At 31.2% G+C, this 12890-nt stretch overlaps 1 protein-coding gene across 2 annotated transcripts in view; it reads left to right on the top strand.

The window, feature by feature from the left end:
• The window catches only part of Clic (chloride intracellular channel protein 5), a 171963-nt gene extending 159356 nt beyond the window's left edge, over positions 1-12607 (top strand). For both annotated transcript variants that reach the window (XM_075380482.1, XM_075380492.1), the window contains exons 5-6: positions 3933-4072; positions 11141-12607. In XM_075380482.1, the coding sequence (XP_075236597.1) occupies positions 3933-4072; positions 11141-11224 (224 nt within the window). In that variant the 3' untranslated portion in view covers positions 11225-12607. The remainder of the gene's footprint in view (positions 1-3932; positions 4073-11140) is intronic.
• The last annotated feature ends 283 nt before the right edge of the window (positions 12608-12890 follow it).

Here is a 12890-nt window from a genome sequence, read left to right as displayed (position 1 = left end):
ACCACCATGCCAAGAGAAGCCCTTCTCGACTATGGTGTGTTCGACCGTATATCTCCCATACACCATTCCAATTGTTGCGTCTCCATCACTATCTACCAGCCAGGGACCCGTTTCTACCTTTTGTCTATTGGGTTGTGAAAGACAAAATTGGTGCCACTGCAGTCTCCCACATTAGGTTGTGGGCAGTCGCACTTCCGTTGACGTTTACATGGATGTTCTTCACTTCTGAGATTTACAAGTATGGCTGCCAGTCCTATGACCGCACTCTCTACGTCAGGCATTTTGAAGGTACCTTACAGTTCACACGCTTGTGCCCACTGCCCCCACAGTTATAATAACATCCTGATTGGTCTGGCCCATTGCATTTCGTCATGATGTGTTTGCTACCCCAACAATGGTAACAGTGCGCCTCCTGTGTTCTCAGTTAAATTCGGCAAGACTTCCAGCCAACCAGGATCCTACTCGAGGAGGTAAGTCTAGCTGCCTCTCTTTGCATCAGGATAACCGTGGCATTTCAGGTGTTCCTGTATGTCGGTTTTAAGAAAGTGACTGTAGCTGTTCCTTTGTAGCCCAGGGATTTCTCCACCGCCGCCAACACATCTTCTGATGTCACCTCCTCATCGAGGTCCTTTATACATAATGCTGTACCCTTGGTAGCCAGCCCTTGTGTACTACTTTCACTGTTGGAGTTGCCATGGTGATCTGCTTAAGTGTCTCCATGTTTTTCTCTCCATCTTTCACTCTGACTTCAACTTCCTGTCCTTTACCCTGCCGGACCAACAGGATGTTTTCCGCTAACTCGGTTCCCACCGTCGCCTTGACTTCATAGTAAGTCGGTATACGTGGTTCCCTCCTGCTTGAGGACTACCGTGGTCGCTTTATATGTCTCCGGTTCTTGCTTTTTCCCCTTTTCCTGTAATAGGAAGATGGTGACATCGCTGTTGTTCTTACAACCCCAGTACTCTACGGCCTTCTAGACTACATCTCCTACCAGGTTCTTCATTGCAACCACTTCAAGTTGCCCATCATAAACCTCATTCATTTTCTCAGCGGTCTGTAGTAGATGCTCCACAGTTTGCCGACTCTCCCCATTTACAAACACTATTATTTATGTCTGAGGGAGTTGTTCATCTGCTCCTCCATCAGCACCGAGGCCCCTGACACTTCCTGGACTACCTGTCCCGGCTTGATGTTGCCTCCATCCAGCCATTGTCTAGTGCCCGGAGGAGCCATTCATCTGACGTAATCTGTCACTTTGTTCTTTTCCCATCGTGTTGTGTCTATGATGAATATCTTGCCATCTTTATTCTTCTCATCAGGCAGTCCCACCATCACCATAGTTTGTTCATACAGTTAATAAGGCCACTTAGTGGGCAGTACCGCCTGCAGTTCCTCTAATGTGTCCAACCTTAGTATCTGCCATTTCTGGTCTTTTAACTTCTTTTTTTGTGTGCCCATCTCCACCTCTCCAGGCCTGCAATTAATTCACACTTTTTGGTCTTTACACCATTCGCCCATTTGGCCACTAAGCCCACCATGACCTTTACCTTGTTTTTGGGTTTTAGTTTATTGGCCACTTCCTGCAAGTCTTTTACAGCTGTCAGCAGCGACTCAACTACATCCAGCTCACTACGTTGTGGTTGCTGTTGAGTTTTCTCCGTCTTTTTGTATCCCTGTCAGGCTGGTTCTTGGGGTGTCATGAAGCTGGACTGAGCACTTTGGAATGTGATCAGTTTGGGGGCAAAAAGATGGCCTCCAATTAAGTCACTCTTGACTAGGAACAGAGGGGGTGGTGTAGTGACCAGACACTGTACGAGGAGGGATCCTCTCCCATCGGGTGGGGGGGGGGGTCGAGATGGTCCTTTGGGGAATCAGTTCCCATGTGGTCCTGTGCATGCCACCTGCACTCACTACTTCTATCATGACTTCCACAGCTGGATTTGTTCCTACATCTTCTATTTCCATGTTTCCTGCTTCTCTTCCTCAGGATTGAATTTTAAAAGGGTGGGGGAACTTTTGGAGGGAGAAATGCTCTGTGTGGCGACGGATGGGAAGGTTGCAGAGCGGAAAAAAATGAGGGGGTACTGAGGGACCTGCGGGGATTCGATCAAGAACTCCAAGCGTTTTGAGATTAAGACCCCTATATAGGGAAATGGGCTAAAGCTAATTTCCCTATATAAAATCTCTACAGGACTTAGAAAAACATTTCTTGGGCCTTATCATTCAAACGAATGAGTCATCAGCAACTGAGCTATAGCGCATCAACGATAGGCACGCAATTAAGGCATCAACCGGAAACTAACCTCTCTTTCAAGCATGTTGCAAGCCACATGGTCTTGAATAGGTTAACTGCTACTAAACTAATAAACACTTATATTTAATTAGTTCTACATGTATATCTACTTGTGTCTGTTCTTTTTCAGTCTAGTTTGTTATTTATAGTTAATTATAACACTAAATAAGGCTAATAAGAACTTATAGTTATGGCTCACCACGTGTTCAAAGTTGCTTTTCAGAAAAACACTTATAATTTCATTTAAACTAATTATCTCAGTTTCCGCACTTGTATGATCCTAGCGCATCCTTACTTATGCCATTTAAACACAAAATTGAATTAAAAACACCAAAAAAATATCACTCGAGCAACAATTTTCCTGAACACCAAAAACAGCCAACCATTTCAACAGTTTTCTTTCTAACTAATCATGCCTTAAGTTTGTTAAAAGATTTTGATTATTCTTATCATACCATTCATTGAGTGTACCATAATTAATCAGTAAGCATTAGAATTTTCATCTGCATCCTACTTTAAATAAGTAATATATATTTTGATTTCATGCAGGTTTTTTTAATTATTTAATGATATTATTTTTTGAAGTATTTTTTATCGCCTAGGTAAACTGTTGATGTTAGATTTTTTGTGTGGACAAGTATTTATTTAAAGATTGTTACTGAGTAAGCTTATAAATCTTAGATTATTTTGTCATTTAATTTAATAATAGCAATTTAATTACTTTTTTAATTTTTATATTGTTTAAGTGCTAATAAAAGAAAATTAATAACCTTAGAATGTATGAAATATTTACTTAAAATTAATTCATAGTAAAAAATCACCACAAATTATTACTGTTAAGTGAATTCTGAATTTTGCTACAGTTTTATTATTTGAGGACTGCACATAAATAAATAAAAATACAGTGAATAGATTTATTGACAGTAATTACTTCAGATGTCTTAAACAATTTTATCTCATGGTACTCTTAAAACTAATAGTACCAGTCGTAGATTTACAGTCATACAATTACAGTTGTGTTACAGTATTTATTATGTATTTTTATTTTATTTTTTGCGATTAGTAACTTCTTTTTGTTCTTATGTATTTTTGTTAACTTTTTCGTAGCGTTAAAGGATTAAAAGGTTTTTCTTTTAGAATATGTATTGAAATGACATTATCTTTCTTTTCATCATGTATATAATTTTGTAGGTAATACCATAAATAATTGATCCTTAGTCAGTTGTGATCAAAATAGCATAATTATTATTTATTATAATCCCTATTTCATGCTCTTGATAGTAGTATATTAGAGAAATTTTCAATTTCAGCTGTATGAAAATGTAATATAAATCATATGATTGTATAGTCAGTCATGTAATAAAATTTACTTAAACCAGAATTTCAGGGTTTATTTTAGTTGGGATTATTGTTTTCATGGAGCTGAAGTAGTGCAACAATCTGACAAATCTTTCTAAAATGATAGCTACACTGTTATGAACAGTACTTACAAATTTCAGTTAATTTCATAATGCTCAGTGTTGTCAGTATCTGCATTCATTCTTTTTCCAGGAAGTACTGGAGCTTTTCATTTGTAAATAACTGTTTGTATATATATTTCATTCTTTAATTAAATTTTTATTGAATGTATTTTTAATAGGAAAGTACTTTAGAGATTTTGAGATACCAGAAGAGCTGAGGTATCTGTGGCGTTATATGTTGCATATGTATCAGCTAGATGCCTTTACACAGAGCTGCCCAGCTGATCAGGATATTATCAACCATTACAAATTACAACAAGTAAGCTGGATTTATAATAATAAATAGTTTATATTATGAGTTAGAGTATCATTTATAAGAAGTTATTATGAGTGTCTTGGATTGACTGTAATTTTTTCACTTGAATTTAAAAAATACTGTTGTATTAATAAGGGTGGAAATATTATTTTGCAAGTTCATTTAAACTTAATGTTTTAATATATTATGTGCTTTCTGTTATTTTCTGCATTCATTTTTTATAATTTGTTATCACTAACGTTTCAAATCCAAAGAAAAATTGTTTGAATCAGTTTCTATTTTATGATTGTATTGTGCCTTCTTTTAATTGTTATGTTCTTCTATATCTTTAAAAAAGCATGATGAATAAATGGAGACAGTGACTGTAGAATTCTGTATTATTATTTTTTTTTGTTTGATTTGTTTTTAGAAACCAGTTATAAATTTTCCTTTGCAGTAGAATGTATCTTACTGTTCAATAGAAAAACACAATATTCTCTTGTTAAGATTAGTTTAACTCAAACAAATAGCATTAAAATGCCATTATTAAATAGATCATTTTGGTTTAAAATTAGATTGAAATCTTTCTTCTATTCTAATCATGAATATTAGAAAATGTAAGTAGGAATGTAGGGTTAAATCTTTTTTATCTGTCTTTTTATCATTTTTTAGAAGGCAAAGTAAATAAGAGATTATTTTTTCCTCAACTCCAAGCTACTAATTAAATTTTTGTAAAAATATTTATAGTAAAAAGATATACATTCATTTTTTAATTAACAATACAATATGGTAGAGTAAAGCTTCAACCCTTAAACTATGGCACAGATTTAGTCAGAATTAAAAGATTTCCTTACAGACACATATTTAGAAAAAAATCATGTGTTAAAATGATACTGAATAACACTAACTAAACTAAAATCAGATTGCTCATACATTCATAGCTGTTACTTTTATAGTCTGGTTTTGTAATGTATGTGGTTTGATAAAAATTTGTGTGATTTTTAGTTTTTCTTAAAACATTTTTATTTATTCATCATTATTGATTTTGTTGCCTTCAAAGTATTCCTTTTTAGCTATAATACGTATGTTCCAGTGCTTTACAATTTTTGAATCGTCTTTGGAATGCAATTTCCAGTATGGCATGTAGTTCCTTCAGCGATTCTGTCTTTTATCTCTTCAATGTTGACAAAACATAGTCTTTCATGGTTCTTTTCAGCATGGGGAATAGGAAGAAATCACAAGGGGACCATGTCCTGCAAATACAGAGGTTAAGACATCATAATGGTGTTGTTTTTGGCCAAAAATTCACGAACAAGCAGTGAAGAATGAGCTGGTGCGTTATCGTCAATTCCTTTTGAAAACAATTACCATGAATTGTTTTGCCACAAATCTGGGTATTTTCTTCAGATAACTTCACACAAACTGCATAGGACTTCCACCTGGAAATAAGGATTACTAACCTAGTAATCCTTATTAACTCTGATAGTGATTCAGCGATTGTCCATAATAATTTTTATCACTTTTTCTACATTGTCATCGGTCATTGATGTGCTGGAATGTCCAGGACGTTCAACATCTTCACAGCCCTCTTGGTAATTGTTCATATCACTTGTAAAAGGTTCTTTTACTCAAAGAAGAATCACTAAAACCAACATTCAACATTTCTAATGTGGTGCTAGACTTAATTCCATTCTTAGAGCAAAATTTAATGCAGATTCTTTGTTCCATTTTTTCACAAGTTAAAAATCGCTGATCATACCAAAACGTGTAACCTTTTCGACAGCCAATAATAAACTAAGTATCCAATATGGCTAAGAATGTAAATATACGTTAAGGACAAGTGTTGAACACAAAGAAAATTGTGACAATTGGACTTCTACAGCCTACGAAATTTAAAAATTCAGCATACTTTGTTTGTGTCACATATAGGGAGTAGTATCTTAAAAGTAAAAGGATGTGGTCAGTCATAATCTTAGAACTGTCAGCCTCGTAATCTGTCTTGCATAAGGATGTTACTTTAAAAAATCAGTAATTTAAAGAGCAGAGAATGTTCAGTTGTTTCATCTTTTTTATGAAAAACACCATTGTAGTTCTATGACAATAAAATACTCGTGCGTATGTATATATATATATATTTGTATACATATGAATTAATTTCTTTCGTTCAAGAGATTAACACGTTTGAATTTAATAAATATTTTGTATTAAGATTTTTTCCATCTATTGTACAATTTACTTTTGACCTACACCTTTTTTAGATATAAAAATATAAACAAGTTTAATAGTCTTTCATAGGTTTTATATATATAAATAAGCTTAAAGGTGTTACGTTTGTCACTTTATATTGTTACATTTTTTTTCAAACTATTTAATATAGTTAATGTCCCATAAACCAGTTTTTTGAGAATTAACTAAGTAAGAACAGATTCTCTTAAATCTTTGTCTTATAAAGTTCAATCAATATTATTTAATCAAGCCAAATCTTGGGTTGATACAGTCTTCTGTTAAATAGCTTGAATTTCAGCATATATGAAAGGTGGATCAAAAAATAAGTTACACCCTTGCCATGTTCTTGAACTGAAAGGGATATTTTAATTTTTGTGTTGGCAGCATTAGTTGTGTTGTCTTCACGTTCTCCCAGCAGCAATTCTGCACAACATTCAGTACGTGTATAGTGTCATCATCAATATGGCATGCCCTCTAGAGGTTTCATCCAGTACAAAAGTGCATTCAGTAATCCAATTTTTGTGGCCAAAAAATTACAATTGTTGTGAAATTCCTAGTCAAATTGTTGAGGTGTATGGTGACAATGCAATGGCACGCCCCATGATCACAAAATGTTCAGAAATGGAAGAACAAATGTGAGTGTTGAACTGCATGCGGGCATCCTTCAACTGCAAACATGACGGGTAATGCGGAACATGTGAATGAAATGATCTTGAGTAACTGACATATTAAAATTAGAGAGATTGCAAGTGAACTTAACATCAGTTATGGTTGTGTGTTTGCGATTATTCATAATCAGCTTGGTTAGATGTAAGATGTGTGCACGATGGGTGCCACATCTGTTGACCAACAACCACAAACATCAATGTTTTGAATCTGCTCTTTCTTTTCTTCAACGTTATTTTAGGACCGATCCGCAGTTTTTGAAGCAAATCATCACACGAAGATGAGAGCTAAGTGCTTCATTACGCTCCTGAGACTAAACAAGTATCACATGAATGGAGACACAAAAATTCGCCGCTTTCAAAAAAAGTGAAAACATCCCCACATGTTTGAAAGGTTATGCTGATAGTATTTTTCGATTCTGAGGGAGTTATTTACAGTGAGTTTATGCCCCAAGGAACAACAATCAATGTCGAATCTTACTGTGAGACTTTAAAAAATTGTATAAAGCCATTAAAGATTGAAGACCAGATTGATTGAGCGATGGCATCGTTTTTCTTCACAACAACATTATTCCTCATTCAGCTCATGTGACAAAGGAGTTACTGCAAAAGTTCAAGTGGGAATTGTGGTATTATCCACCTTACAGCCCTGACCTAGCACCCTGCGATTTCCACCTGTTTGGTCCTCTCAAGTGAGACCTGGGAGGGGAGCATTTCACTAATGATGATTAACTGAAGGAAGCTTAAATGGTTAAAAGAAATTGGACAAAATTTTAATGAGAATGGAATTGAAAAACTTGTCACAACATATGAAAAGTGATTAGAAAAACTTGGTGATTGTGTTGAAAAGTAGATAATTATGTAGTTTTTTGTTCAATAAAAAAATAATTGTTATAAATATGTGTTTGTTTCATAGTGGGAGTGTAACTTACTTTCTGATCATCCCTCGTACATCTACAGTACATGTATGTTGAATAATATTCACCTTTTGTTACAACTCTATTTGTAAATTTTCTTTATGCAATTTTTTTCTTCACTTGTCTCCACTTTATTGTTGATAGGAATTAGGTGAAATTTTACAGTATTAATTGGTCAGGTATCTAGAGCCATAAGATTGCTAATTTAAAACAGCATTTAGTCTTCCTGGAATGGAAATATATACATCTGTATATTTGATTTAAAAAAAAAGTAGTTCTGTTTGAAAAGCAAGATCAAGCACTGCAGATCTTACTACACCTAGATTTAATTTTTACATCTTCCTCAGTCAAGTCATTTTTTGACAAGGGTATATTACTGAATAGACATCCTTGATTTATTATCATTTTTAGGATCAATGATTGGATGTGTTGTACAGATCACAAGAATTTTCCAAGCTAGTTATATCAAATATATAATATCAGATTATATATATATATATATATATATATATAATTTTGCAAGTTATATCAAACATGAAGCAATTTAAAATATCCACATATTTCCAGCAGTATTGCTCTCAGCGTATTACAGATTGTAAAATGGTGTAATTTGTTTAAAAATGGGTATCTTACATTTAATAGACCATTAAGAATAACCATCATACTGGTTGGTAATTACCTGCTAATAAGCCAAAATCCAGTTTAATTAAAATTAATTACAAAAAACCATCTGAGAAATTGCTTGATAGTTACATGAAAAGTGATGTTCTGCATCATCATAATTATTGGTGATTTGATTAAGACCTGCAAATAATGGCCATGAAGTTAATTCTCAAATTCCTTCATTGTCAGCAGAAAACATTCTGCATAAATGTATCTAGGGTGGATAAAAATGATTTAGTAACGGAGACTCACATTGACTTCCATACTACCACCATGCACAAAAAATGTGACAAGTATGTGCTGCACAATTTTGCCGACTTACAGCAGTGGCTGAGGAAATGATTCTTAAGTTTTAAATTCCATAAGTGTCAATATACAGCCTTTGTGGCACTCCACATTTTACATCTTGATATGAGAAGACATTTACTTTTATATTTTTATGGAAATTTAAAATTTTTAACTGCCTGTTTATGGTCAGTATCATAGGACCTAATTAGTTGTATGCAGGCAGCTCCTCTGATACCATAGTAACTCAGTTTTTGGTCGGTAAGAATCGAGGAAATAAATCTAATGCTTTACTTACTGGCTCCACAAAAAAAAAATGCAAATGAAGTCTTTTTGTTATCTACATTTTTAAAAATATTCTAGATACAGAGAAATGATTATATCCACAAAAAAAATCCTGAAAACCATGCTAAAAGGTTTGTTGATATTTAATAATTTTTAATTTTTTGCATAATTTTTCCATTAGTTTAAAAATTTGAACAATAATTACATTGACCTCTAATTTAGCATATAATCTTTCTTAATGAGGAGAATATCAACAGAAGTCTTAAGGCAGCTGCGAAATAAACCAATAATGAAAGATTTGTTAATTAAATTTGTAAGCGAAACAATAATATCATCAAAGAATTCATTTAAAATATAAGTTTTAACTTGCTGGTGTCAACATGATTTAAAAAAAATTTAATATTTATAATCTTGTAATAATTGGAACCATCATTTACATAAATATAAGAATATAGCTTATATTATTTTTCTCTACCTTCATTGTGTGCGTGCTTGATAACAAGCATAAATCAGTTGTAGAAATTAAACAATTAAAAATAATAGAAATTCTGTTGTTTCTTGTGAAACAAAGAGATTTTGCTTCATGTTTCTATATTTGGTTATTTCAGTTATACAGAATACTTTATATTATATAATACAATAATGTAGTGAAATAACAAAAATAAGACATTAAAAATTTTAGTGAATGAATATAAAGTTTTGTAAATCTTTATCTTTAAAAGAATGTGAATTTTTGAAATAATTCTTTGAACAATGAGATCATTGTTGACATTAACTCAATAAAAGTAGTCAATTGTATTATTATTGATGTATTAATGAAATCAATCCATTCATTGTTATTAAAAAATTACTGCTCACTAATCGTTAACTAGAAAATACTTATCAAAAAAAACATGTTATTAGTATTCAGAGTTTATTAACTCTTTACAATAGCTTGTTTCAGAATAATATTAGATTTTGTGAATTTTAGTATACAGGTATTTAATCAAAAATATATGTAAAAATATGTGATAATTTATTAGATATAGAAAAGTTTGTAATACATTTAATTCCATAGTTTTGATTACTGAATGGAAATTTTTTTAGAGTAAATAAGTTTTTGAATTTATTTTTGATTTGTAGTATTTATTATTTTCATGACTCCTGAAAATCAAGAATCATCAGCTTGAGGTATAGATCGACTTTTTGTTATACAATAAATAGTTCATTAAATGAATTCGCTCTTTTTAGTTATTGTATCTAAAATGATGAAATAGGAAGAATGTCATTTGTAGCATCCATGTAAAATATAAGAGAATAAAATTCACTATGTTTGGTATGTTTGAAAGGGATTTATCGCAATCTGAATTTTGAATGAAATTACATATACTATACAACCTTACATTCTGTCACAAGATCACACTGTGTATATTTATGTTCTTATTTTCCTTTGTACTTCATTATAATGGCCTGTAAATTGAAATTTGTACAAGTATTGAATAAAGTAATTTTGTCTCTTTCAATTCCCGTTTTTGCCTTTAGTTTTCAATCATAAACTGAGTTTGAGGAGTTTGCTTTATTTCTACAATTTATTAAGTAAATTTGGTATATTTTTTAAATGTCTGAAATCAAAGTTTTTAATAACCAGTAATGATGATGACTATTTCAACTTTGCTATCATTCTTATTTTTCTAGCAGAATTATTACTTTTTAATTATTTGTAATACATGTTAATCAGATTGTTTTAGCCAATTGACACATCAATATAGATCAACTCAGAAAGAGAAAATGCATGCAGTGAAAATTATCATAAGTAATACAAATGAAAATAATGTAAATGTAATAAATAATAGGGAAGTAATAATTTTTTAACAAATCCAGAAAAAAAGATTGCTTCGAAGTTACTACATTACATTACTGAATGGGTTAATGTTTATTATTGATAGATTTTAATTATGTTCAGTACTTAAATATACAGAAACTTAAAAAATAATAAGTTTAAAATTTTAACTTCTAGAATGAAAATTACATACATACCTGTTCATGTTTGTTTTTTATGATTTTTTTTCCAGGGAATGAAAATGAAGAAACATGAAGAACTTGAAACTCCAACGTTTACAACATCCATCCCCATTGAAGTGTCCCTTGAGGACTAACATCATTTACCTGAGATTTAAATGTATGTGTAGCCTTGTTCATTCTTCATTCACTTATGACTGTATACATATTGAGATGATGGCTTCTGCTAAATTGGTTTCCTCAATATATCATAATTTTTGTTACCAAACAGTTAACACCATTTGACTGAATATAAAATTTATAATATAGATAAATATATATATTTATTATTCGTGTGCTGCTATATTATGCGCATCTGAAATTTAAACTTGCATTGTTTTTGTTTAATCCATCATTTAAAAATCATTAAGCCACAGTTTTAAAATTCAGGCTACGTTTTTAATAATTTTATTGGTTTTTTTTTTGTTTTCTTTTATATAATTAGTATAGAAATGTTTTTTTAATGTAAATATTAATTCAATTCCATAATTTTTTTTGTTCACAAATGAGTTCGCTAATGTTAACTTTCTGAGGTAAACTAATTTTTTGTTCTGATAATGTACAAAAATGAAATATTTTTCTTGTACTGTAAAAAGAATTAGTTCTTCAATGCTTTTTTGATTACTAATGTATTTTATAGTAATGTGAAATCATGCGTTAAATTTTCTGGTTATTGCTTAATTTTGCTTTTTAGTGACATATTAACTATTATTCATATTAATTTCTTTCTAAAATGCACTCTAAATCTTTTGCAACTTACTTTTTTTTTAATTGTTCGTAGTAGTGTTTTGATTACTTTACCTTTTGTGCCTGTTTGACACAGAAATATTAATGTTTTTGTTGTCATCCAACTGGAATTAAGAAATTGTATTTTTGTGTTGTTTTTTTTATTATTAATCTATTGTATATACTTGTTATAAATATATGTGCATTGCACGGTAACATATTGTCCATAAGCTTGTGTGTTGTGAAATTTAAATAAATATTTTTTTTATAATCATAGAATTTGAGAGATAATATATGTTTACTTATTTTTGAATAAATATTGTATTTTAAAGTATTTTTCTTCTTTATTTTTTATATCTATTTATTATTGTTTGTACTAATATAGATAATGTTTTTGTTTTCTAAAACGTATTGAAAAATGAATTTTAAGACGACTAGTATAGAGGAAGGTGCATATAAATGATAAGATTTTATTATTTTGTATCTTATTTTTGTTATAACATCAACATCTTTTACATTATTAAAATATATGAAGCAAAATATGTAAATTAATAACACAATCTGTTGTTTGAGAATCTTTTAATGGATCTTTTTAAAGAAGAAATAAGTACTAAAAATCATACATGATAAAATAAAAACAGTTTATGATCCTAATTGGTGAATGTGCTTGCAGCAGAAAAAATAAATTGTAGGATCATTTTTTGTATTTTTCAGTTTAAAATTGTAAAATTTGTAAAATAAACAATATTTCACTATTAGATTGTTTTCTTTTCCTCAAACATCATTTCACATGACAAGAGCATACAATTATTTTCCAAAAATTTTGTTTCTTTTATAATATTTTGAATATGTGTGGTTTAGTTCTCTATGATAATAAAAAGTTATTCTTGTCAGTGTGTTTACAAAATGTGTCCACAGCTGTTTTTCACGCAAACTGCTTAACCGATGAACAACTACAGACCAAAAAATTAGATTCTAAGTATTCCATTCACTTACTTTGATGAATGTAGTTCACTGAGATTTCATGCCACCTTATGC

This window comes from Lycorma delicatula, chromosome 1 (assembly GCF_047948215.1).
Source record: "Lycorma delicatula isolate Av1 chromosome 1, ASM4794821v1, whole genome shotgun sequence".
NCBI classification, from domain to species: Eukaryota; Metazoa; Arthropoda; class Insecta; order Hemiptera; family Fulgoridae; genus Lycorma; species Lycorma delicatula.
The sequence above is the reverse complement of the archived record's forward strand: the minus strand, read 5'-3'. Positions and strand labels throughout refer to the sequence as shown.